This window comes from Pongo pygmaeus, chromosome 2, assembly GCF_028885625.2.
Source record: "Pongo pygmaeus isolate AG05252 chromosome 2, NHGRI_mPonPyg2-v2.0_pri, whole genome shotgun sequence".
NCBI lineage: Eukaryota > Metazoa > Chordata > Mammalia > Primates > Hominidae > Pongo > Pongo pygmaeus.
The window spans coordinates 98032798-98060495 of NC_085930.1; the positions used below are offsets into that span (position 1 = coordinate 98032798).

Here is a 27698-nt window from a genome sequence, read left to right on the forward strand (position 1 = left end):
TGGGCTGTGTCTATACAAGCAAAGGCAATTGGAGAGAAGCAGGTGATTATCCAGATAACTCAGAAAATAGCCATTAAAAAAAAAAAAGGTTTGTGGTTGGGTAGCCAATGTTTCTAGACTGGCTGTACGTGTGGAGGAAATTCCCAGGTTAACGGCCCTTTTCTTCGTGGAATAGGATCCTCTACACGAACTGCCTTGGACTCTGGGACACTGGGATGCTAGTTTCTCCGTTCTTCGGGAGCGCCCTTTGGCAGCCCCTTTCATAGTCAGCTCATATCCTGCCACTTCTCAGAGCTGCTGCACGTAAGGTGGGTCCCGGAGATCCATGCCCGTGGGGCGGGGCTGGGATGTCTGCCTAGGAGGCACATGCTCTCCCGCAGCCAGGGAATCTCAGTCTGCGGCCACTGGGCAGAACACCAAGGGAGAGGAGGAAGGGCGGAGGGACGCAGCCCGGGGGGGATTTGCCCGGCGGAGACTCTCTTTTTCAGACACCCTCCTCCGGTGGGCAGATCTCAGGTTAGATTCGAAGACTGTAAAATGCCCACAGGTCGGGAAGTGGTCAAGGCTTATAGAGAAGAAGGTTAGAGGAATGGAGACTCAGGAGGTAAAGGGGAGATGTCCCAAGGGGAGCTTTGAGAACCTTGGATTCCCCCTCTTTAAGGCCGCACACGCCCTGGGGGAAAGCAAGCAAGTTGGTGGTGGGGGGAGGTGCTAAGCAGGAGCATCTGTCTCTGGCACTTGGTGGGAAGTTCACACTGCCATCTTTGCGCGCCAGGAAGGAGGCCAGGGCTGGGGAAGGGTCCAGTCGGCTAGGAAAATTAAGGAATGGGAAGGGGCTGTGGAGGGTGGAACGGCATCGCTGGAGCCTGGGCCTGCGCGCCCTGGGGTGTGGGGGTGGAGGTGGGGGAGGACTGGAGGAACAAAACAAAACAGCCACCACACCAAAACACCTAGGCCATGGATTTTTCGCCTTAAGGTCAAGTGCATGCCAATGGACGGAGAAAATTGAATTGTGTGTGTGTGTGTGTGTGTGTGTGTGTGTGTCTTCACCTTTGACAGCTGGAGGATGCGGACCGCGGAAAATAACTATTACGCTCCAGTGTGAGGCACTGTTTGTGGGGTGGGGCCCCCAGCGTGCTGGAGGTAGCGGACACAAATCCACCAACCCTGCCCCTCCGGAGTCCCCAAAACCACGGGCATCTGGAAGCGTCTAGAAATTCCGGTGCCCGGAACCCGGTTTTGCCAAACTCCGCAATCTCCTCTCCTGAGGGCACCCGCCAAGATCTCCGTGGCAGGACCACGCATCGCGCCTGGATGCTCTGGGCCAGAGCCAGATGAGCAATCATGCATCCCACTACCCAAGTCCCTACTACTCTGGGGACTTTGCAGGAGGTGCGCGCCTAACCCTATCCGTCAGCCCCAGTGCTTAAGTATCCTCCCCAAGAGGTAAGAATGAGGACGTCCCCCATGAGGTTCCATGTCAAGGCAGCAGTCTCCGTGGAGCCCCAGTGGGAGCGGTCTGGGATACGCGGGCGAGCCAAGGGGTCCAGCCGGGGAAGTTGGGGTTCAGCCTCCCGCCGGTCGGTGGCTCTGGAAGGAGCGCAGACAACTAGGCGGCAGGCAGGCAGCGGCTGCGGAGTGGACCTCTCTCTTTCAGCAGATGCCGCGGGGGATGGGGAACTCAGAGAAGGGGAGACAAGGGGGGTGTACCCCGCCTCCCGGCACCCCAGCCCGTAGTACGGCTTTAAAATCCTGCAGAGTTTGTCATAGGCCGGCCTCATCACGCATGCGCATAGGCAAAGTTGAGTTTTTTCTTTCTTCCCCCCCTTCCCTCTCTCTTTCCAGCCGCCCCTAGTTCTGAAACTTTAAAGAACTTTTTTCTTTCTTTCTTTCTTTTTTTTTTTTCTTCCTTCTGAGAACACCAGGGGAAAGAGGAGTCTGGAGAGAGGGAGGGAGAGAGTAAGGCAGTTGGCCAGAAGGGCTGGGGGGTGGGAGGGGGGGACGCGTCCCCGCGGTCGGTCAGTCTGTCTGCGGGGCACAGGATCGCGTGGAAATCTGCTGCGAGCTCCACGGAGCCGCCTCCGCCGCCCAGAGCCGGGGTCCGGGCGGCAGCTGCCCAGCGAGCCCTTCCGCCGCCGCCGTTGTGCCCGGGACCGCCCGCCTCCCGCCGGCCCGCTCTCCCGCCCCTCGGACCCGGGCGCCAAACGAGGAGGTGGGCAGCCTCGCCGGCCATGGACCGCCGGAGCTGAGTCGCCGCCGCGGAGCTCCGAGCTCTCGCCCCTCCCCAGCCTCGCGCCCGCGGTGCACTCGCTCCTCTTCGCCCTTCGCCCTGGAAAAACGGGGAAAAGAGAGATTAACCCGAAGAGAGAAAGAACGCGATACGTGGTGGGGCGGGGAGCCCGCGTCTCCCCTGGGTTATTCGCACCCCCCCCCCCAGCTCACCGCACAGCAATAAGTTCCGGGGCGACTTTCACCTATTTTGCTCCCCGTTTTTGCCGAACCCTAAAATGAAAGGACACAATTTGGGGCTGACTCTTGCAGCTCAGATGGCAACTTGTGCGTTTTCAGCGGCATCTTCCGGAGAAAAAGCCATGCGCGCCTGATTGTTCTGTGTCCCCAAGGCTGCAGCGGGGGTGTGTGTGCTGGGGTGTGTGTCTGTGTGTGTACAGAGACGTCCACACTAACTCGCGGCTGCAGGATCAGCGTCTGGAAGCAGACGTTTCGGCTACAGACCCGGAGAGGAGGAGCTGGAGATCAGGAGGCGTGAGCCGCCAAGAGTTTGCAGAATCTGTGGTGTGAATGAACTGGGGGCACCTGGGCGCACAGATCGCCCCCCCCTTCCCCCGCCCCGGGCCAAAGTTGAGTAGTGGGACATTTTTTTCACCCTCTTGTGAAGAATTTCTTTTTATTATTATTTGTCGTAAGGTCTTTTGCACAATCACGCCCACATTTGGGGTTGGAAAGCCCTAATTACCGCCGTCGCTGATGGACGTTGGAAACGGAGCGCCTCTCCGTGGAACAGTTGCCTGCGCGCCCTCGCCGGACCCGCGGCTCCCTAGTTGCGTCCCGACCAGGCCCTGCCCTTGCTGCCGGCTCGCGCGCGTCCGCGCCCCCTCCATTCCTGGGCGCATCCCAGCTCTGCGCCAACTCGGGAGTCCAGGCCCGGGCGCCAGTGCCCGCTTCAGCTCGGGTTCACTGCGCCCGCCGGACGCGCGCCGGAGGACTCCGCAGCCCTGCTCCTGACCGTCCCCTCAGGCTTAACCCGGTCGCTCCGCTCGGATTCCTCAGCTGCCCTCGCTCGGGTGGCGACTTCCTCCCCGCGCCCCCTCCCCCTCGCCATGAAGGTAGGTGTTCAGTGCGCTGCCACTTTTTTTCTTTACTTCCCCCCACCCCCTGTTGGAAGTTAACTGAGTTCCCTTCGCCTCTTCCTATCCCTCCATTTCCCCAACCGCCTGGAGAAGCTGGAACTCCAGCGTCGCTGGCAGGAACCCCTACCCCTTCGCCCTCCACGCCGGGCGCACTGCCTCAGTATCCCAGGAGATCACTTCTCGTAGCACCACCCGTTCTGCAAACCTTTTCGACTTCTGAGAAAAAGTGGGGAAGAGCGATAGTAGAAAAACTGAGTGCGGTTCACTGACGACTTTTGCTCTGAGAACATCGAGTGTAATTTACTATGTATATTTCAGTAACAGGATAATGATTCAATTCAACAAATATTTACCAAGCGCCCACTGCGCGGGCACCGGGAGGGTGTGTGGCCGGGGCTCGGGATGGGGAAAGGGACTCCTTGGTTGAGAGAACCCGCAGAGGAACTAGGGGCCAACTACTCCAGAGCGGCGTACACCTTCCCCCACACACCCCTGCACCGACGGAGGCCAGATTGTAGGCTTGCCTTGGCCGGGTAACTGGAGCGCTTCAGGCCCCTTTGCCTTAGGAGTGCCTGGCGGGGGGCCAGCGCGCACCCCGGCGCGGGGAGCGGGGTCGCGTTATTAGCATTATTAGCCGCCACTGGGTGAGCTCAGGCACTTTGCAGCAGTGGTGGGGGCGGGGAGTTGTGGTGGTAGTGGCTGTAATCCCGTACTCCGGGAGAGCGCTCCCCGGCCCCCGGAGCGGAGTCTGCCTTGTCCTTTAGAAAACACTTGGGCCTCCGCGTTGGGAGAGCAGGCAGGGGCCAGTTTGCGAACTCTTGTTTGTTTTAATTGTCAGTTGTATGTTAAAGCCGAGTCACACACTCCGAGGGTCACTGAGAGTTCACTTTTACGAAAAGTTAACGTTTCTTCCTGCAACATAAGTTGTTATTTTCTAAACAATTTTTCTTATCTGTCCTCCAAGCTTCAATTCCTATTTCCATTTTTCTGGTCTTTCCCATTTTCAGTTTCTTAGAAAATAAGGTTAGAATTGAAATTAAGATGTTTCCTGGAAGCAAACAACCCCTCTTCCCCCAAAAAAGTTAAAAAAAAAAAAAAAAAAAAAAAACTTCAAGTCTGGAGACCCCACGGCCCTGTGTGACTTTCTAATCCCTGTCTGGTATCGAGGCCCCTTCTCCTCTCTCGCCTCTCTTTTCTCTCTTCTCTCTTTAAATGGGCAATTCGCTGTTTGGAAGTAACTTGGGCCTTGCGGTGAGGTCGCACCTCCTCAGCCCCTGCCCTCCCCCCAGCCAACCTTCGCACATTCACTGCGGAACCAGCCAGATTTAGTTTCTAGACAGACTCTGCCAGGGGAGTTTCGAGGGGGCAATGCGGAGAGTGCGCAGCGAACCGCGGGCGGACAAATGTGTGTGTGTCCGAGTGTGTGGATCCTTGGCTGCGTGTCTGTCTGTGTGTGTGTGTGTGTGTAGGGGAGTTGTTCTCGGGTCCAGGACGTACTTAGCCTTCGTCTCCTCCACCCCCCGACCCTCTCAACGGAAGACCCTCCCCAGGAGGCCCGGCCCAAGAGTCCCCTGTCTTCTCCTCCCCTCCCCCGTGCGCTCCGGTGCTCTAGGGGTTAGCACTATGCGCGCAGAACTCGGAGCCATCCCCGTCGCCTTTTCTTCCCCGCGGTGCGGTGCCGGCTGCCCCCTGTTGGCCGCCTTGAGGTAGGACTCCTCCGAGCTTAGGTTCCTTGGGGCGGGCGGGCGGGCAGCTGCTCCCCTCTTCCTCCCACCCCTGCTCCCTTCATCCCTCCCGACCACCAGACCCCACTCTCCCATCAGGGGCCCTCGGAGGCCCCCAGAGGACCAGTTTCGCTGCGCCGCCGGCCGCTGCAATACGGAAGGGGCCACGGGTCCGGCCCAGCAAATGGGACTCGGCCAGCTGGACACAGGGTTGGTACCTCTTCTTCTGGGCTTGGGAAGGAGAGTGTCGCCCTAGGAGGCCTCGGGTCTGGCCTCAGCTGCCTCCCAGCTCTCTATGGTCGAGAACAAGTGTTGCTTTCCCGCTTTTCGCCTCACTTTCATCGTCTGTTAAAAAGTGGGAGCGAAACTACCTTTAAAGAGTGGGGGTTGGACTATCATTTCATTTTCTTCCTCTGTCCAAGGACTCTGCTCCACCTCTGGACAAAGTTGATCCTCTGCTGAGAGGGTTAGACATCCTATGTGAGAAGGTGTGAGTGGTGTGTGTGTGTGTGTGTGTATCCTGGGGTCTGGAAAGCCCAGTCTAAGGGATGGACGAGGGGGCAGGAAACAGAGGAGAACCAGGCCAGACCGTTCTTCCCCTGGGGCCTCTCTATACCCGAACCTGGAAACTGCTGTCAGTGCTGAGGCCTGGGCGGCTCTCTTTTGTCACACTGATTCTGGCTCAAGGTGTAACCTCCGCCTTCTCTATCTGGCAATTCCCTCCTCCCCTACTCCGCTCCGCGCGCGCCAACACACATATTGCTGTGGACACAGCCCTTGCGCCCAGGCGCGAGGCTTAGGGAGTAGTGGCTCCTTTGTTTGCTCCCCTAAAGCGGACCTCCTACCCGCCTGGGCCGGCCCATTCTTTAGCTCCTCGCGCCGCTCCCCGCATTCTCCAGGGCAGGACGTCCCAAGTTTTTGGCTGCAACTGAGTGCTCTCCTGCTAGTTTCTCCATCTCTCTCCTTGCTTTTTAGGGAGAGATCAGAGTGGGGAAAACAGCTTTGTTTTTCCACCAAGAGTGGAGATTCTTTTTGGAGTTTCGCACCCTCCCCTTCACTGCCATGAGCCTGGGTCAAATGGGCTTCTTCCGCCTAGTTGGCGTCCCTCATCGTTTGCACTCCCAGAAACTTGGGGCCTAAACGTAGAGAGTCTAGCAGAAGGGAATGCCTAGACTGAATGTGGCAGCGCCCCGGGGCTGAGGGGAGAGGATCTTTGCCCGGCCTTTTTATCTTTTCTCTTAAGGGACTGCCTGCGGAGGAGTTGGGTGTTGCAAGACTTTAGGTGTGCATCAGGCTGCTCCCCGCGCCCTCCGAGCGTCCTCTGAACAATTTTGCTACTGAGGTTTCCTCTCCCTTATCCCTCATCACGCCTGGCCCGCACCGTGGTTGGTAAAGAAGGATCAGGAACACCTTTAATCCGACGCGAAGGCTTTGAGGGATACATAGAAAGGGAGCCACGTCGTTGAGCTGCTCTGGATTGAAGAGGAGGACGCGGGAACGCCCTCCTCCACCTCACTCCTCTGGTGCGCTGAGCCCCTCAAACGCCCCCAGCCCTCCTCCCCGTGGCACGCGAGGAAGATTCTCAGTGTCCTTACAGAGTCATCTTCCCTGGGCCCCGAAAGTGTTGGAAAACATTTAGCCCCTTCTTTGGGAAACTCAGTGTCTGATCAGAATTTTTGTTTTACCCCTGGGGTTGACAGTCTCCCCAGAGGTCTCATTTCATACTGTCTTTTCGGATCAGATCTCTTGGTAAACAGGCGGGGAGGTTTTACCCTATAGAGCCGATGTATGTGTGAGTTCGCTGTGAGTTCCTTGAGTGTCTCAAACTTGTGGGGCCTTTTCTGGGTTGCACTGGGATTGAAGAGGGAAGAGGGCCAAGGTGTTTCCGGGCAAGCGGCGGGGTTAAGTGGAGATGCGACTCGTGAGGCTCTCCTTTCCGATCCCCCTTTGGGACACCCTCTGCCTACCTCTACCCTGGAGCCAGGAAGACCCAAGTCGTGGAGACCGGATGGGCCCGCTCTCAGTTGACCTGGGCTCTGGGAACTGGTGGACTCTCCCTGGGGGCGTCGGGCTGGGAGTGGGTTCGGTTTGTGTGGCTTCGGCTCTAACAAAGAGATCCGCTGTAATCCCCCGAATCTGTTATCAATTTCTCCGCTGCTTGAGCCCCGCCCTACGCGCCCCGCCCGCCGCGAAGCTTGGAAAGTGCACGCGGCCAGCAGCAATCTGGGCCGCTGACTCGGAAACATGTCGCAGCGTGTGTGTCTATGCACGCGTGTGAGTGTGTAAATGTGCACGAGTGTGAGTGTGTATGATGTGTGTGCACGCGGCATTGGCTGCCCCTGGGGAGAGTTGACTTTGCAGCCTGGGCTGCGCGAGAAGCAGACTTTGCAGCCCACCCCCTCCCCTGGAGGAAATTTGACACTTAGGTCGGGGGTGGGGAGATAGCCGGAGCCTTCTCTCTCCTAGCTGGGGAAACCCCAGATTTCCATTCTCCAGGATGCGCCCCCCAGCTTTGCAGCGTTTTGGAGACAACTGGGCCTTGGGTGCGGAGCCCTGCTTAGCAGGCGCTGGGGACCACATAAGCGTTTCCTCTCTGAGAAGCCCCGAAGCGTCCAGGCCAAAGGGGGCGGCTCACGGAGAAAAACCTTGGCACGCTCCTGAGCCCCATAGTTTTACCAGGGCTGCCTAGTCCCCTCTGTCCCTTTTACGGCACAGGTTCCAAGCCAGGCTCTTCCACCGCCTTAAAGAGGCTCACCTTTCTTTTCTTTTCTGTGGAAGGGGCTCCTTCAGGGGCTATGGGCGATGCAGTGCGGCAGGGTTAGACTTATGTGTAAGGGGATTTTAAAAACCCGCTCCTCCCACCCGCACCCGCCACCTACTCGCTCCGCCGCCGCCTACAGGTGGAGAAGTCACCAGTGGGGAGGAACGGCAGCGGAAGCTTCCAAGGCCAACTCCTACCCCTGAAATTCTTCAGGAAGGGAACCTTCGCCGCTGGGGGCCTCTTTGCCCTGGAATCGATGCGCCCAGCTGCGGCTCCGGAGCCAGCGCCTCTGGCCCCGTCTGGACTCATCCGCAAGGGCTCTGGCCTCGCCCCGCAACCCCACCTTTCGGGACTGACCGAACCAAGTCTGAGTTGGGTTGGAGAGGCTAGACTGGAGGCAGGGTGGCAGAGTTCCAACGACAGGCTCGCAGTGCCGCGATGGCAAAGTGGCCCACAACCCCAGATCAGGAACAAGGGAAACTGGAGTCTCTCTGGGCCTCCCATCTCCTCCCTCCCCGGCAGCTGCCAGCTGTGGGGTGGGAGGGAGAGTGAAAAATCAGAATTTGGGAGAAAGCTGTGGGGAGGGCAGGGAAGGGATCTTCTCCCCAGGCAGCGAGACCCAGACTCCCTTCTTTCCTCTAGGGTTCCATCCCTTCTCTCAGTCCGTGGAAGAGGCCACAGGCGATGCAGGCGAGGGTGGCTCTCTTTTCCAGTTTCCTTGGTTGGGAGACCCGACCTCTCTCTCCATTATCCCCTAGGGCCCCCACCTCCTTCTCCCCTCCCCAGTCTGGCTGGAGAACGTCCTTAAGGAAATCCGGGCTGCTCTTCCCCATCTGGAAGTGGCTTTCCCCAAATCGGCTCGTAAACTGATTATGAAACATACGATGTTAATTCGGAGTTGCATTTCCCAGCTGGGCACTCTCGCGCGCTGGTCCCCGGGGCCTCGCCCCCCACCCCCTGCCCTTCCCTCCCGCGTCCTGCCCCCATCCTCCACCCCCCGCGCTGGCCACCCCGCCTCCTCCGCAGTCTCTGGCGGCAGCGCGCTCCACTCGCTTCCGTGCTCCTCTCGCCCATGGAATTAATTCTGGCTCCACTTGTTGCTCGGCCCAGGTTGGGGAGAGGACGGAGGGTGGCCGCAGCGGGTTCCCGAGTGAATTACCCAGGAGGGACTGAGCACAGCACCAACTAGAGGGGGGCCAGGGGGTACGGGACTCGAGCGAGCATGAAGGAGGCATCGCCTGGCACCAGGGCTTTGACTCAACAGAATTGAGACATGTTTGTAATCGCTGGCGTGCCCCGCGCACAGGATCCCAGCGAAATCAGATTTCCTGGTGAGGTTGAGTGGGTGGATTAATTTGGAAAAAGAAACTGCCTATATCTTGCCATCAAAAAACTCACGGAGGAGAAGCGCAGTCAATCAACAGTAAACTTAAGAGACCCCGGATGCTTCCGTTGTTTAAACTTGTATGCTTGAAAATTATCTGAGAGGCAATAAACATCTGCTCCTTTCTTCCCTCTCCAGAAGTCCGTTGGAATATTAAGCCCAGGAGTTGCTTTGGGGATGGCTGGAAGTGCAATGTCTTCCAAATTCTTCCTAATGGCTTTGGCCGTGTTTTTCTCCTTCGCCCAGGTTGTAATTGAAGCCAATTCTTGGTGGTAAGTTCATTCTATGTGCGTGTTCTTCCTCTTCTTTTTCTTTTTTTAAGATTTGTTTGTATGATGTGGCAATATTTAATGCTGGATAGTGAATGTGGGTGTATTTATCCAAGACATATGTATACATTTTACTTATATATAGTTTTAAATCAGAATTTTCTTTTAACTTGTTAATATTGTAAAGCTTATCTTCAGCTCCTAGGGAATGGGAAACTATAAATCTAGGCCTTTTTCTATGAAGCTCTTGTTCAGATGTGTGCTTGTAGTACATCGTGCAATAAAAAAGAACAGAAATTCACTTTGCTAGTAATTGTAAGCCTATCTATAAAATTTACTTTTTTGCCACCTCTAGGTAGTAAAAGTGAGTTTCAACTTTTATCTTCTGTTACTCGAGATTATTATTAACCTGCAGAGTTTGAATTAGGCAGAGTTCTAGGAGGACAGCTACACTCCAAGTGCAGAAGTATTGGGGCTTGAAATGTAATCAAAAGGAGGTTAATTTGAAGTAGTCAAATGTCCCCAAGCGGGAGTTTCTTTCTGGGTACGGGCCTTGTAGATAGACTGTAATATATCCAGAGGATTATTTTTGATGGCATTCTGGGTATTTTTTTTCCCCTGTAAATGAACAGCATTTTTCTGACTGTCAAACATGACTTCTGTTCACTGGGTACCCTGTCTTGTGTCCCTCACAATCACATAAGGAGCCCTTTTAAAATGTCAAGAAACGTGGTGAATTTTCTCCAGTCTGTATACTTGTCCCTCTGTTCTTGCATCAGTCAAAAGGAACTGCTATCTCCTACCCGTATCTAATTGTGTCTACTTTCAGCATTCGTAAGTTTTCAAGGCAGATTGGTCCCATTTGTGGGGCAAAGTGGGTCACTTTCTCTAATATCAGAGGCCTGTCCCTCAAACTGCTGTTTCCCCCTTTTCTGAGTGGATTTTGGAAATACTGATTCAGGTATATTGTGACAGGGGCTAGGAAGGGAGTGAAAATACTAACTGAGGAGCCAGATGGCAGGATGGGGACTGCACAATACCTCCGTTTTCTGAGTGCAGTTTAAACAGAGGAGTTTTATGAAGCCCTTCTCATACTTTGTCATGAGGACAAGCAGGAGAGAAAAAAGCATCTGTGTGCTTAAAACTATGTATTGCTGACATGCTTTCAGGGGGCCCACCTCGTGATTTCACGTAAATCTTGAATGCACATCTCCCCCCCTTGCAGGTCGCTAGGTATGAATAACCCTGTTCAGATGTCAGAAGTATATATTATAGGAGCACAGCCTCTCTGCAGCCAACTGGCAGGACTTTCTCAAGGACAGAAGAAACTGTGCCACTTGTATCAGGACCACATGCAATACATCGGAGAAGGCGCAAAGACAGGCATCAAAGAATGCCAGTATCAATTCCGACACCGAAGGTGGAACTGCAGCACTGTGGACAACACCTCTGTTTTTGGCAGGGTGATGCAGATAGGTAGGAAAACATTTAAAATATTTTTTAAAAACATTAACTTTTTTTCCTAGAAGAAATCCTTAGCGTTTACTTCATGCTTGATAGAAAGCATGAAGGAGGATGCCTTCCAGCTCGGGTGGTGGCTTGGGCATTTTTGTCATTATAGCAAATGATGTTAATTCCTGTCCCTACACCTGATGATAAGTTTTGGATTTTAATCAAGTCAGGAGGCAAGTATCACAGACACCTTCATTTTTCCAAACACTTCATTTTTCTATAAAGCATTTTGTTTAAAATAGAAGCAGAACACTTATTTTGGTTTCTTAAGAGTAGGTGGGGGAAAGCAAGTCATTTATATGCTTTTAAACGTCGAAACTCTCTTGCCTGTTAGTTTTTTAAGCCACAATTCAAACGGCCCGAGCATCAAACTAAAAGTTGCCATCTTTTAGAATCCTGGATATATTGAACAAAGTTTTAATTTTCCTAATAGAACTATTTCCTGAGGCTATAAAGATATAGATGTTAAAAGCTTTATTTTTAGTCCCAGAAAGAATTTTAATTAAAAGTGATCCAATTTATGTTTGTGATTTCAGCAATTGATATAATAAAAGCACATGCTTGGGATGTCAACCTAGGAACTTGAAAAAAAAATTAAGAGTATTGCTCACAGTCCGATTCTTCATTTTAAATACGTTGTTGAATGTCTTACTTCCCCATTCAAAGAGATAGCTTCAAATGGGCTAAAGGCAAAGATTTTGAAAAATCTGTTTGTTTGCCTCTGCTTTTGTTTAAATAGTATAGGATACTATTTGACAGATGTGGTCCAATGTGTGTTTTCTAGTGTGAATATTTTAGGTTTCTCTACTTTTATGCAAAAAAGCCCTTATAATTAATATGACTGCAGTGATTCCCAAAGTAAGAAGCAATTTATCAAGGCAATTAACTGTCTATACTGACTGAAGAGAAAAGTTGGCTTAATATCCATCACAGATGGAGGAAATGCATTTTTTATTTTTAAAAAAACGCCCGAAAATTACATTCATTGAGAACAAAAAAGAGTTGTCAGGGGATGTTTGAGCCAAGTGGTTTTATAAACTAAAATAATACAAGACTGGAAGCTGTTCCTCTGATTGAATGGGAGAATGGCCTGTAGCCTCAGCCTGCAAAGTTTCATGGGGCTTTGTCCTTTCTGTTAATGATTAAAATGTGCTAATATATATACTGGGATCTGAATCTAAGAGTTAAGCTTCGGGAACACAGGAGTTTTCCCTGACTGTGGGCTGTCTTATGTAGTTAACTGGGAGTGTGGTAGATTTATTCTCCCATGTGTTGATATTGTAAGGGAACTTAAATACTTCTGAAAAATTCTATGAGGATGGTAACTTTTCCCCCTTCTTATATGTTCCTCCTAAACTGCCTTCTTCTCAACCTATGGGACTACTTTTTCACATGTATATGAGTTAGCAAAAATCATACACCTCTGATGGTAACCAGGAAGGAAAATAGCAATCGGAACTGTTTGTCTGTGTAGTCACTTGAACACGGCTTTGATTTAAGATCCTCCTCTCGTTTTCATACGTAGCCTGTTTTGGGCCAAAATGTTCAGAATAAGCTATCATTTGCTAAATGAATTTGAGTTCTGCTGGAGATTTATTTTAAATGCGGTCCAAGATTCAAAGAGCCTGCTTCCTCAGGGAACAAGCAGAACCCTTGGTACAAAAGCCTGTATTTAATTGTCCCTGGAAAGTATGCTCTCTGGTCTTCAGCTGCACGGCACTACTGTCTGGGTCGATGGGAAGTGGATGGGAGTGGTACCTCCCCACAGCCTCTGAGACAACCCTCCTAGATACTATCATCAAGTCAGCTGATGTCCTGGGAAGATGAGAGCACATATGGCATCCTCCCCTGCGAAAGGTCCCCCAAGTGCCTAGCGTCTCAGAGCAGAAAGCTGCTGCTGGGTGGCTTGTGGTGGGACACCGATGGGGCCTTCTGTTTTTTACTTAATTAAAAAAGAGACAGGAGAGAAGAGAAAACAATAGATTTTTATGAAAGAGGAACATGGACCCAATTCCAATTGTTGGAAAATTTCTTTGCTTTCACTTTTCCACTTAAGAGTGTATTTGAAGAGAATGAGCTAAGGGAAAATTTAAAATACCCTTGATGCCAAAAGGTGTGTGTGTGTGTGCCCACCCCAAAGCCCTCAGCACACCAAGTACATTGAGAGTAATTCTTCTTTGTGGGAATCTGACCCTGTGATGGGGCCAGTGTCTGAGAAACTCAGGCCACCACCTCTGACCCCCTCCTCAACTCATTTTTCTAAGATGCCAGTTGCCTTGGAGGCACCATGAACAATTACTTCATGAAGGGCCCACTCTTCATTTTGGAAAGTTTCTCATTTTTCATCATGCTACCCTTTCCTTCCAGCTTTTGTCCCCATCTGTCTCTTTGTTTCCATGCTGTGAAAAGATATGTAAGGAAGGCACCATTTGTAAGGGGTGTGAGGATCGGAGTAGATGTGGGTTTCACAGGAAAGGAAACCTAACTGAATCAGCAGTATTCCAACCAGGATGACTGTATCCTCCGGCAATTAGCCAAAGAATACTTTTCAAACTGATGTTTACCCTGCAGTGACCAATTAGCTTAGAGGGATCACCCAGGTTTGTATCCTGGGGCATAAAAGGAAATGCTCAAGATAGACTTATGAAAAAAGAAGCATTGTTTGTGTTTTGTATAAAGCCTTCTTATGCTCTGTATACTCAAAGGACAGTGTCTTATTTTCCTCTATCCCCAGAGGATCATTTCATCTCCTCTTCCTCTAGCTACTACCTTTGTTCTACAAATCCCCCATCCAGGGCCACAGCATTTTCTGTACTATCAAATTACTCCCTAGAAGCTGTATATTGTCCTCATTCGTTTCCATTCCCCTGATGTGCTCTGCCTCTCTAATCCACTAGATAGATGTAATGTATCACAGGAACTTTCTAGATCCTCCTGCCAACCACCAGCACACACCTTCAAAGTCATTCATTTTGAAAATATGGGAGGGGGAGGATATATGGTAAATCAGAACCATCACCATTCACAAATGGCTGTGACTGGCATGGAGCAGAAGACCAAGAATGAGGTGGCCTGCTGGATGCTTGAACTGGCATCACCGTCCTCCTGCAGAATGACCCTTCTCGTTCAGACTGAGTCCTGTTGTCAGCTTTTCTTGTGCTCCTCACTTCCCCCTCAGAAAAAAAGATTGTTAGCAAGCTCTCAAAGTAAGTATAGGAGAAACTGATTGCGGTACATGAATTTCAGCACCAGAAGAGGCCCCTTTCCTTGCATATATTTCAGTACCCTTATTTTGTAATTGAGGAAAGTGAGCCTGCCCCCCAATCCCATCCCTACCCCATGCTTCAGCTGGCTGGATGATAACCCTTTCTCTCTCAGATTACAGTACTTTTATTAACTAGCTCTTGTTACATGCAGAAAAGTCTCCATGTACAAGTGAAGTTTAGGGTACTCTATGATAGCTTCCAGTTTTCTCCTTACAAATAGGGTCCCTGTAACTATTATATGGGGAGATATTCTTTACTAGTTTTGGGAAGAAGATAACTTCTCGCTCCCTCTTTTCCCCATAGGTTGTGCTTTTTTCCTTCTTGCTGTCATTCTAACACTTTGAGGCAAAGGCAGTGGGGGAGTGGGCCGGGGGTGTTTGCAGAAGTGGCATTGAAGAACAACAGGCTGTTTTAAAAGCAGACACTCATTCTTGAATGAGAAGTATCAGGCCAATCAGCCTGGGATTTAAGAATAGCAAGCTTCATTTATAACTCTATATGAGCTGATTTAGAATTGTCCTCTGGGAAAGTAAAGAGACTTGTCCTGAGAAATACTTTCTGCTGCATGAAGGAAGAGGGAGGAAAGGTTACAACTGCCAGAGGAGGAGGGGACACAAGGCCAAAATGAGTGTGGCAGAAACTAGTGTGGCTGCTGGCAGTGTCTCCCTTAGATTCAAGGCCTAGCAAATTCTGTAATCCTGCCCTATATGTAACTCAAATGAAAATAATACTGAACATTAAAATAAGTGTAAGGAAGTCTACCCATATTCTGAGTGTTCCTTCAATGACTTCTTTCATGTGCATTTTTGGAAATATCAAGTTTTGACTATTTTCAAAAGAGTTGCAGAGAAAATCAATCCAGCAACTGCTTAGAATCCGGCCTGCAGCTCTGAAATGGCTGAGCAGAGATACTGGGGATCTGCTACTCCTTTGTTAATTGTTGCTTCTGTGTGTTTTGGGGGATCTTGCTTGGCTTCCCCTCAAGCTGGGCCCAGGGCCTGGTGCTTGTTAATGATGGGGCAGCCCGAGCTTTTACCTTGTTGATCCCCTACTCCCTACCCCACCACCCCCTACTCCCTACCCTCTACCCCAACCTCCCCCCACCCCTACCTGCCCCCATCCCTACCTGCCCCCACCTTCTACCTCCCCACTATTCTTGCTTCCCCACCTCCTGCTTCCCCCCAACCTCCAACCTCCCCCACCTCCTACCTCCCCTCCATCTCTAACTTGTCCCCCACCTCCTACCTCCCCCCCAATTCCCTACCTTGCCCCCACCCCCACCCCCGGCAGCATCCCGGCCCAGCGCGTGAAGCAGGCGGCCAGTGATCCCTTGTCCTCACCCACAGGCAGCCGCGAGACGGCCTTCACATACGCGGTGAGCGCAGCAGGGGTGGTGAACGCCATGAGCCGGGCGTGCCGCGAGGGCGAGCTGTCCACCTGCGGCTGCAGCCGCGCCGCGCGACCCAAGGACCTGCCGCGGGACTGGCTCTGGGGCGGCTGCGGCGACAACATCGACTATGGCTACCGCTTTGCCAAGGAGTTCGTGGACGCCCGCGAGCGGGAGCGCATCCACGCCAAGGGCTCCTACGAGAGTGCTCGCATCCTCATGAACCTGCACAACAACGAGGCGGGCCGCAGGGTGAGTGCCCCGTCTCGCCTCCGCCCCGCATCTCTGTCCCCTCACCTTGCCCTCCAGCCTCCTAGGGTCTCTCCCTGTAGCTCCGTCCTCTCCTCTGCCACTCCTTTGCTATCTGGTCCTGTCTCTCTCTGCTTCTCTTTCTGTCTCTCCCTATCTTTCTCTGTCTTTCCTGTCTCTTTCCTCCTCATCCTGTTCCTGTCTCACTTTCTTTCTCCCTCTTCCCTTCCTTTCCTCCTTCCCGGTCTCTCTCTTCTCCCCCTTTGTCTATCTCTCTTTCTTCCATCTGTCTCCATAGTTGCCCCTGCGCATCCCAGAAGGGCCTCCTGGGGGGATCATCCTCCCTTGTGCCCCCAGCCAAGGTGAGCCAGCAGTTATCTGAAAAAGACCTTTCCTTGCCTTTTTAGTTAGTTCCCGGTACCTTTGGCTACTGGAGCACAGAAATAAAAATGGGAATAACTTTCTGCCTCCTGCCTGGACGATGTCTGTGGTTGGCTTTCAGTTTGGGACAGGGATTTTTCTGTCTTCGTAGGTGCCCAGGTGGGAAAGCCCTCACCCCAGCTTTCAGCCTCTTTCCCTCCTTTCTTTCTCGCTGCCTCTCTTTTTGTCATTAGGTAGCAGGCCTGATGGATGGAGGGTTTTTTTAAAAAAGGGCTTTTCTAGGAAAAGAACAGCATTTTTAGCAGTGTGGGCTTTTATAGGTCTGACCATCAGGCCAATCACAAAGTGGCTCTGGGGAGAAGAGAGCAGCAGAAGTACCCAGGGAGGACCATCTTTGCAGTCCTCACGAGTCTCCTGGTTCCCGCTGTTTCCTTCCCCTGGTGGGGATATGAAAAGCTACTTCTCAATAGTTAAAAAGACCCTTTTTTTTTCCTGTGGTTAAACACATGGCACTTTATGGCTGCTTTAAAATGAAGGGGTGAAAACTTTTCTTAACTTTGGCAGCATTGAAAACCAGGGCCATTATTTTTTCACAGAACCCAAGGTAGGTGCCAGGAACTTTCTGGTCAGAGATTTCACTCTTCTGTATTTTGGGGTGAGGGAGAAGGAAGTTAATCACAGAGTAAACTGTAGAGGACTGGATGGAGACTTAGAAGCCTCTGGCCCCACACTCATTTTAAAGATTGGGAAACTGAGGCCCAGAAAACCACTTCATGACCATGGGAGAAAATTAAAGAATGGAAATATAAGCCTAGGTACGTTTTTATTGAATTCACGCATCACAGCTAAGAGGTGAAGAGCTAGCAGTTCAGGAATTAGAGAAATCTGGGTTAAAATGCGGCGTTGTCTGTTCTTTGCTTTTTCTGAGCCTCAGTTTTCCCATTTCCACATCTGTTAAATGGCCATGGCAATTACAATCACCTGAGGTTATTGTGAGGACTAAGTGAGATCATCTAGTAGGTTGAACCATGTGAAATTGCCAACACTTGACTCTTTTTGATTACAAAATAACAATTTCATTTGGTTTAATTAAAGGTCTTAGTTTAGTGTCCGCCAGTAGTAAGTGCTTGATAGATGATAACTTCTAAAACATTATAAGCAAAGGACATAGAGAAGTCAAAGATCGTGTAGATAATTCCAGCTAGCTTATCTTCTCAAATTTGTTGTTAAACATTTGGGTGTTCCGGGGAAGGACTAAACTCTACAGAATTTTGCCTCTACTGCCCTGAGGGGTCAAATAATTGCCACAGACAGAGTGTGGCCTCTCCTTTCTCAGGCCTCTCACTGCTATGGTGTCTGCAGTGTGGGTTGCCTCTTCTGTGGTGGACCCAGGGCCACTTGAAAATTTGGGGGGGTGGGGTCAGCCCCATTCTCTCTGGAAGCCCATAAAACCTTGCTTTCACCCTCTTCAGGGATGTATCACTGGGATCTCCATATACGACATGCCCAGTGCCTCAGATCAGAAATGCCTCAAAAAGAGAGATGTGTCTGACTCTTAAAGGCCCCTATCCAGGGGTATGCCCATATTTGGTATTCTCATCCGTCTTTGGGACTTTCTTAGCCTTCTCTCATGTCCAGAAATCATCAGAGGTTTGGCAACCAAGAAGACTGGGTCAAGGGATTTCCAAGTGGCAAGAGAGGATTGGGGAAGTTTGAAAAGCACCTATAATGTTACACTTAACTTCTGCATTTTTTTAGTAGTGAGTTTTTTTGGGGTAAATTTGACCATTGGAGTAGTGAGCTGAGTTTGGATTTTGGTGAGTGAGGTTACCAATAAGACAGTTTTTTTTTCTCTAGGGTGGTGGGGCTAGGGGATGGAAATTTGGGCACTGTGCCAGGAAATCATATTAGAATTTCCATGGGGTGTTAGCTTTTTAATTTTTCTCAATGGGGAGCAAAGGTTAAATACGATTGCAAAACCCTTCCTCAGACTAGCTGAGTGCCTGAAACTCTTTATGCCAAGAGAGTACACTTTGGCCCCCTTTAAAAGAGCCCCTGTGAATCCCTGGAGGAAGAGGGTGGCTGTTCTCTGCAGAAGAGGCCTTCTGATGCATCCCCAGCTTCCAGGTTCCTGACAGTCTTCTCCAGCATACTCACACCACGTGGACTCTGGAGGGTCACTGGCACAAGGAACTGTGGGCAGCAGGGTCTATAAATAGGCAACCACCACCTCCCAGACTGCTGGGCACAGTGTTATGGGGCCAGACCCATGGGCACTGCTACTGGGAAGCCCGAGGTGACTGGGCAGGGGCCCAGATGCCATGTCCTCGTCACTCTGGAGAAAGACCAGATTTACTGAGTGTGTCCCTTGTTACCCTAAAGAAAGACCAGATTTACTGTGTCCTAAGTGCCAAGCGCTTTCCACGTCTCCCCTAATTTTATCCTTATAACAGCACTTGGAGGTTGGTGCCATCACTGCTGCCTTCACAGATAGAAAACAGAGGCCCGGAAAAGTGCAGCCTGTTGTCTGAATTCAAGGGTAGAGTCAGGAACACAATCCACGTTGCTTGGCTCCAGGGTAGGTGCTCTTGGCCTAGGGGGGTGATAGATGGGGTAGGGACTGTGTGGGAAACAAGAGTGAGGATACCTGAGTTCCAGGCGCAGTCCCTCCACACTTTAGCTGTGTGACCTGTGCAGGCCACTCAGCATCACTGTGCCGTCATCCAATCCAGCCCATGTCATAATGTTGCTGGGATGGTTAAATGAGATCATGAGTGTAAGGACACTTACAGTGCCTGGTGCACAGCAATAATAGTAGTAATGGGTTAAGATTTGAACCTTGATCCCACTGGGGCTGGACTCCTCCCAATTCTGCACTTACCGGCTGGATATCCATGGGCAAGTCACTAAGCACGGGCTTGGAGTCCAGCTGCCTGGGTTCAAATCCTGGCACCTTTACTCCCAGGAGTTGGGTGAGTAGCTCATCTCTCTGGGTCTCACTTTCCTTCTCTGTGAAATGGGATGATACTAGCACTTCTCACCTAGCTGCTACTGGGGATTAATTGAGGTAATGCAGTGTGAACAACCTCTGGGATGAGTGTCCACGTGTTGCTGCTGCTCTTTCTCTGAAAAAAGCAGCTGGAACAATTTTTTTTCCTGTTCCTATTAAAAAACCACAGTTGTTGTTGATAATGATGATATAATAATGAGTGGCTAAGAACATATTTATTTGGAAGAATTTTTAAAGAAGGCAACACAAGACTTCTGGTAATGAAGTAAATATGACCCAGTCCTTAATTCAGCTGGGGAACATAGCTCCATGGAGAAGGTCGAGGAGAACTTTGTTTCTATAGCCTGCATCTGGCTCCTCCATGAATGTGTGTACTGATTGCCCCCATTTCCCTGCAGACGGTGTACAACCTGGCTGATGTGGCCTGCAAGTGCCATGGGGTGTCCGGCTCATGTAGCCTGAAGACATGCTGGCTGCAGCTGGCGGACTTCCGCAAGGTGGGTGATGCCCTGAAGGAGAAGTATGACAGCGCGGCGGCCATGCGGCTCAACAGCCGGGGCAAGCTGGTGCAGGTCAACAGCCGCTTCAACTCGCCCACCACACAAGACCTGGTCTACATTGACCCCAGCCCTGACTACTGCGTGCGCAATGAGAGCACCGGCTCGCTGGGCACGCAGGGCCGCCTGTGCAACAAGACGTCGGAGGGCATGGATGGCTGTGAGCTCATGTGCTGCGGCCGTGGCTACGACCAGTTCAAGACCGTGCAGACGGAGCGCTGCCACTGCAAGTTCCACTGGTGCTGCTACGTCAAGTGCAAGAAGTGCACAGAGATCGTGGACCAGTTTGTGTGCAAGTAGTGGGTGCCGCCCAGCACTCAGCCCCGCTCCCAGGACCCGCTTATTTATAGAAAGTACAGTGATTCTGGTTTTTGGTTTTTAGAAATATTTTTTATTTTTCCCCAAGAATTGCAACCGGAACCATTTTTTTTCCTGTTACCATCTAAGAACTCTGTGGTTTATTATTAATATTATAATTATTATTTGGCAATAATGGGGGTGGGAACCAAGAAAAATATTTATTTTGTGGATCTTTGAAAAGGTAATACAAGACTTCTTTTGATAGTATAGAATGAAGGGGAAATAATACATACCCTAACTTAGCTGTGTGGACATGGTACACATACAGAAGGTAAAGAAATACGTTTTCTTTTTCTCAAATATGCGATCATATGGGATGGGTAGGTTCCAGTTGAAGGAGGGTGGTAGAAATCTATTCACAATTCAGCTTCTATGACCAAAATGAGTTGTAAATTCTCTGGTGCAAGATAAAAGGTCTTGGGAAAAAAAACCCAAAACAAACCTCCCTTCCCCAGCGCGGTTGCTAGCTTGCTTTCTGCATTTTCAAAATGATAATTTAAAATGGAAGGACAAGAATGTCATATTCTCAAGAAAAAAGGTATATCACATGTCTCATTCTCCTCAAATATTCCATTTGCAGACAGACTGTCATATTCTAATAGCTCATGAAATTTGGGCAGCAGGGAGGAAAGTCCCCAGAAATTAAAAAATTTAAAACTCTTATATCAAGATGTTGATTTGAAGCTGTTATAGGAATTAGGATTCCAGATTGTAAAAAGATCCCCAAATGATTGTGGACACTAGATTTTTTTTTGTTTGGGGAGGTTGGCTTGAATATAAATGAAAATATCCTGTCATTTTCTTAGGGATACTTGGTTAGTAAATTATAATGATAAAAATAATACATGAATCCCCTTCACAGGTTCTCAGCCCAAGCAACAAGGTAATTGCGTGCCATTCAGCACTGCACCAGAGCAGACAACCTATTTGAGGAAAAACAGTGAAATCCACCTTCCTCTTCACACCGAGCCCTCTCTGATTCCTCCGTGTTGTGATGTGATGCTGGCCACTTTTCCAACGGCAGCTCCACTGGGTCCCCTTTGGTTGTAGGACAGGAAATGAAACATTAGGAGCTCTGCTTGGAAAACAGTTCACTACTTAGGGATTTTTGTTTCCTAAAACTTTTATTTTGAGGAGCAGTAGTTTTCTATGTTTTAATGACAGAACTTGGCTAATGGAATTCACAGAGGTGTTGCAGCGTTTCACTGTTATGATCCTGTGTTTAGATTATCCACTCAAGCTTCTCCTATTGTACTGCAGGTGTACCTTAAAACTGTTCCCAGTGTACTTGAACAGTTGCATTTATAAGGGGGGAAATGTGGTTTAATGGTGCCTGATATCTCAAAGTCTTTTGTACATAACATATATATATATACATATATATAAATATAAATATAAATATATCTCATTGCAGCCAGTGATTTAGATTTACAGTTTACTCTGGGGTTATTTCTCTGTCTAGAGCATTGTTGTCCTTCACTGCAGTCCAGTTGGGATTATTCCAAAAGTTTATCGAGTCTTGAGCTTGGGCTGTGGCCCTGCTGTGATCATACCTTGAGCACGACGAAGCAACCTTGTTTCTGAGGAAGCTTGAGTTCTGACTCACTGAAATGCATGTTGGGTTGAAGATATCTTTTTTCTTTTCTGCCTCACCCCTTTGTCTCCAACCTCCATTTCTGTTCACTTTGTGGAGAGGGCATTACTTGTTCATTATAGACATGGACATTAATAGATATTCAAAACTCAGAAGCATCAGCAATGTTTCTCTTTTCTTAGTTCATTCTGCAGAATGGAAACCCATTCTGCAGAATAGAAATGACAGTACTTATTAATTGAGTCCCTAAGGAAAATTCAGCCCACTACATAGATAGCTATTTTTTTTTTTAATAAGGACACTTCTTTCCAAACAGTGCCATCAAATATGTTCTTATCTCAGACTTACATTGTTTTAAAAGTTTGGAAAGATACACATCTTTCATACCCCTCTTAGGCAGGTTGGCTTTCATATCACCTCAGCCAACTGTGGCTCTTAATTTATTGCATAATGATATTCACATCCCCTCAGTTGCAGTGTATTGTGAGCAAAAGATCTTGAAAGCAAAAAGCACTAATTAGTTTAAAATGTCACTTTTTTGGTTTTTATTATACAAAAACCATGAAGTAGTTTTTTTATTTGCTAAATCAGATTGTTCCTTTTTAGTGATTCATGTTTATGAAGAGAGTTGAGTTTAACAATCCTAGCTTTTAAAAGAAACTATTTAATGTAAAATATTCTACATGTCATTCAGATATTATGTATATCTTCTAGCCTTTATTCTGTACTTTTAATGTACATATTTCTGTCTTGCGTGATTTGTATATTTCACTGGTTTAAAAAACAAGCATCGAAAGGCTTATGCCAAATGGAAGATAGAATATAAAATAAAACGTTACTTGTATATTGGTAAGTGGTTTCAATTGTCCTTCAGATAATTCATGTGGAGATTTTTGGAGAAACCATGACGGATAGTTTAGGATGACTACATGTCAAAATAATAGAAGAGTGGTGAATTTTACCAAAACCAAACTATTTGGAAGCTTCAAAAGGTTTCTGTATGTAATGGAACAAAAGGGGAATTCTCTTTTCCTATATATGTTCCTCACAAAAAAAAAAAAAAAAGAAATCAAGCAGATGGCTTAAAGCTGGTTATAGGATTGCTCACATTCTTTTAGCATTATGCATGTAACTTAATTGTTTTAGAACGTGTTGCTGTTGTAACATCCCAGAGAAGAACGAAAAGACACATGCTTTTATCCATGACCAGATTTTTAGTCCAAAAAATGTATTTTTTTGTGTGTTTACCACTGCAACTATTGCACCTCTCTATTTGAATTTACTGTGGACCATGTGTGGTGTCTCTATGCCCTTTGAAAGCAGTTTTTATAAAAAGAAAGCCCGGGTCCGCAGAGAATGAAAACTGGTTGGAAACTAAAGGTTCACTGTGTTAAGTGCAATTAATACAAGTTCTTGTGCTTTTCAAAAATGTACACGGAAATCTGGACAGTGCTGCACAGATTGATACATTAGCCTTTGCTTTTTCTCTTTCAGGATAACCTTGTAACATATTGAAACCTTTTAAGGATGCCAAGAATGCATTATTCCACAAAAAAAAGTAGACCAACATATAGAGTGTTTAAAATAGCATTTCTGGGCAAATTCAAACTCTTGTGGTTCTAGGACTCACATCTGTTTCAGTTTTTCCTCAGTTGTATATTGACCAGTGTTCTTTATTGCAAAAACATATACCCGATTTAGCAGTGTCAGCGTATTTTTTCTTCTCATCCTGGAGTGTATTCAAGATCTTCCCAATACAAGAAAATTAACAAAAAATTTATATATAGGCAGCAGCAAAAGAGCCATGTTCAAAATAGTCATTATGGGCTCAAGTAAAAAGAAGACTTTAAAGTTATAATCCAGTTTATCTGTTGAGTTCTGTGAGCTACTGACCTCCTGAGACTGGCACTGTGTAAGTTTTAGTTACCTACCCTAGCTCTTTCCTCATACAATTTTGCCAATACCAAGTCTCAATTTGTTTTTACAAAACATTATTCAAGCCACTAGAATTATCAAATATGATGCTATAGCAGAATAAGTGCTCTAAATAAGAGACCGGTACTAGCTAACTCCAAGAGATCATTAGCAACATCAGTCCACAAAGACTTAGTGGCCCACAATATATATAGAGATAGAAAAGGTAGTTATAACTTGAAGCATATATTTAATGCAAATAGGCACGAAGGCACAGGTCTAAAATACTACATTGTCACTGTAAACTATACTTTTAAAATATTTATTTTTTTAAAAGTATTTTGTAGTCTTTTCTCTCTCTGTGGAATGGTGAAAGAGAGACGCCTTGTTTTGAAAGTAAGATGATGAAATGAATTTTTAATTCAAGAAACATTCAGAAACATAGGAATCAAAACTTAGAAAAATGATCTAATTTCCCTGTTCACACAAACTTTAATCTGATAATTGGATGTTTTATTTTAGTGAAACATCATCTTGTTAGCTAACTTTAAAAAATGGATGTAGAATGATTAAAGGTTGGTATGATTTTTTTTAAATGTATCAGTTTGAACCTAAAGATTGAATTAAAATGCTGTCTCAGTATTTTAAAAGCAAAAAAGGAATGGAGGAAAATTGCATCTTAGACCATTTTTATATGCAGTGTACAATTTGCTGGGCTAGAAATGAGATAAAGATTTATTTATTTTTGTTCATATCTTGTACTTTTCTATTAAAATCATTTTATGAAATCCAGTGCAGTCATGTGTGTGTGTTTAGCAGAGAATGTTCATTGAAGTTTGATATGGGCACGGATTACGGCTTAGGGTATCCAGAAAAACACACATACATTTCAGGTATGTAGATGATATGGTGGTTGAAGCTCAAGCATGTATTTTGTACTTTAGTGCTCGTTTTTCTTTTGCCTGTTGCTGATTTTTTTCGTTTCTTATCTGCTCTGCTGCTGTTAATCCCTAAGAGTTATAGTAAGATTATTTTTTTAGTGTAGACATTTAGCACAGTGAGATGGGACTACCATGAAATTCTAGGGCAAGGGAAGAAAGAGTGACTTGAGGAGAGAAATAAAACGATGTTCAAGATGAAGAACAGACTGAACCACCTGGAATATTGGGCAGGTGGCTTTTTTCATCTTAGAACAGCTGCCAGTAAGCTTTTTAGATTTTGTGCCGGTTGCTTGATCTTGGCATTATTGACATTTTGAGCTGGATAATTCTTTGTTGTAGGGATTTATTTTATGTGATGTTCAGCAGCATCCCTGGCCTCTACCCACTAGATGCCAATAACATCCTTCCATTTGTGACAATCAAAAACATCTACAAACATTGCCAAATGTTCCCCGGGGAGCAAAATCACCCCCAGTTTAAAACCATGACTTTAGTTGGAGGGACTGAGGTTTGAACACTTGGGAAATACTGGCTGACCACCTTGGTGAACTGTTGAGCTTGCCTAGGTTGACTCATGAGTGCGACAAGACCCTTGGGAGTTTTACTCCCAAGATGGAGAGGTGGCATCTCTTCCAGGGAAGCCTGGCTTAGCAGTTAAGAACATAGGCTCCAGAGCCAGATTACCTGGGTTCAAATCCCAGTACCCCTTTCACCCTGGAAAGTTGCATAACCTCACACTGCTTCTGAGGCCTTTGTCTTTAAAATGAGAGACAGCATTGCAATCTACCTCTTCAGGCTCTTGTGAAGATAAAAATGAGTTAACACTTAGGGAGTGCTTAGAGCATGTTCTACTACATAATAACAGCTCAATAAATGTTAGCTGAGAGAGAAAGGTATTGAGGAAAGGAACACTGGAATAAGTGTGAAGGCTAAATCAAGGCAACTTGGGATCAGTGCTGTTTAACACACCTAACACTATTGGCTCAATGCTGGGAAGGCACACTTAGTATTTTAGAGAAGTTGCAAACTTATGGCTTGCTGTCTACATCACACCTCCAGGTATGTTTTGTTTGACTGGCATAGCATTTAAAAAATTAGTTGCCAACATTTAAAATATGAGTATTTTCACATTAAAATTTGGATTTCTGGCTTGAAAAATGGGGAGAGCTGGTCACCTAGGAGCATGTGTCACAGGTCCCAAGTAGCAACAATCAGCTGGACCCAAGCAGCTGCTACTCCCTTTTAGACAGGGCTAGGCATGTCTAATTAGCCAGTCATTTATGGCACCTAACTGGTCCCTGCAGGCTTTTACATTTGTAATTGTTTTTAAAAGTGTTTTCCCTCTAAGAGTTTCTCAACCTCATCGCTATTGACATTTTGAGCAGGATAATTATTTGTCGTGAGGGCTGTCTTTGTGCATTATAGTATGTTTAACAGCATCCCTGGCATCTACCCACTATATGCTGATAGCACCCTCCCATTTGTGACAACCAAAAATGTCTCCAGACATTGATGAGTGTCCTCTGGGGGGCAAAATTATCCCAGGTGGAAACCACTGGTTTAAACTAAAAACGTCTGTACATATTTATAAGCTAGCCAATGAGGCTAAAACAAAGAAATAAACAAAATGGGTTAGTTTCTTGGTGTAAAGAATGCCTGGCCTATCACAGGAACGCAATAAATATTTAATGAATGGATGAAAAACACAGCCATTCCCAGGTTTCAGCATAACTACTTACTTGCACTGTGGCCTTGAACAGATGCTTGAATCTCTCTGAACTTAACGTCCGCAGCAAGAACATGGGAACAAAAGCCACCACCCAATTAGGCTTGATATTTAAATTACATGATAGAATCTGCAAAAGGCCACCTTCAAAGCCTAATGATAGTAGCAGTTTAATAAGAGGTGGAATTCGTTTTAAAGACAAAGATAATAAGTTAACAGTTAAATGTTTCTAGCCAGCCTGCCCTGCATAGCTAAATAAACACGAGCTCCAGGCTGAGTGCAGTGGCTCACGTCTGTAATCTCAGCACTTTGGGAGGCCAAGGCAGGCAGATCCCCTGAGGTAGGGAGTTTGAGATCAGCCTGACCAACATGGAGAAACCCCTCTCTACCAAATACAAAATTAGCCGGGTATGGTGGCACATGCCTGTAATCCCAGGTACTACAGAGGTTGAGGCAGGAGAATTGCTTGAACCTGGGCGGCAGAGGTTGTGGTGAGCCAAGATCGCGCCATTGCACTCCAGCCTGGGCAACAAGAGCGAAACTCCGTCTCAGAAAATAAAAATAAAAAAAAAAACACGAGCTCCAGTTTTTGATGCTTGTTTTTGAGTTGCAGTTTCCAAAGAGCATTCCATCACTCACAGACCCAAAGGATGATCAACAAGAAGTGTTTCATGGCCAAACAAGTTTGGGAAATGAGGACTGATGGATCCTTGCCCCGCTGAGAGATGTATGATGGTTCTTAGCATATTGTCAATGCTAAAATCAAAGAACTGCAAGAAAGAGATCTGTTAACTCAGAGTTTCGTTGACTTGAGTTTTTGACTTCCTTTCATGGGAGACCTGTTAATGTTACCATTCTCCGGGCAAGTTGGGAAGTGCTGGGGTGGAGCAACCCCTCTCTGGCAGGTTGTGTGGGCATATGTTCTCTTGAGATCAAGAGCTGCCTGGCTTGAAATTTATGGCTGCAAAGGTAGGGAGTGCTACCTGGTGACATTTCTGTTCCTCTTCCTAATGGAGGGCTAGTCCCAACCGGTGGCTAATCTACTTATTTATAGCCTGGGTGGTGGGATGGGGAAGAATGTGCTCTGGGAGGCAACAAGGAGACTCCTAAGACATAACTAGACCTAAAGGTGGGAGAGAGAAAGAAAGAAAAAGTAGAAAGGGGGTAGGAAAGGAGGGAAAAGGCATAAAATACAAAGGAGGCAAATGAGGACTGAGAAGATCCAGCTGTCCTCTGACCATGACCTTCAGAAAAATCTCATTTCTACCAGAAAAAAAATTACAGTGGTTTAGGAA

At 47.7% G+C, this 27698-nt stretch overlaps 1 protein-coding gene across 6 annotated transcripts; it reads left to right on the forward strand.

Moving 5' to 3' along the window:
* The first annotated feature begins 499 nt into the window (after positions 1–499).
* On the forward strand, positions 500–24524 carry WNT5A (Wnt family member 5A). Of its 6 annotated transcripts, none has more exons than XM_063661907.1 (5): positions 500–604; positions 9376–9509; positions 10732–10982; positions 15631–15923; positions 19710–24524. In XM_063661907.1, the coding sequence occupies exons 1-5, from the start codon at positions 590–592 to the stop codon at positions 20166–20168; spliced, it is 1152 nt and encodes a 383-aa protein (XP_063517977.1). In that variant the 5' UTR covers positions 500–589; the 3' UTR covers positions 20169–24524. The 6 variants fall into 6 exon arrangements, with proteins under 6 accessions (XP_063517977.1, XP_054339095.1, XP_063517980.1 ...); XM_054483120.2 differs by lacking the exon at positions 500–604 and adding an exon at positions 1883–3344; XM_063661910.1 differs by lacking the exon at positions 500–604 and adding an exon at positions 4940–5074.
* The last annotated feature ends 3174 nt before the right edge of the window (positions 24525–27698 follow it).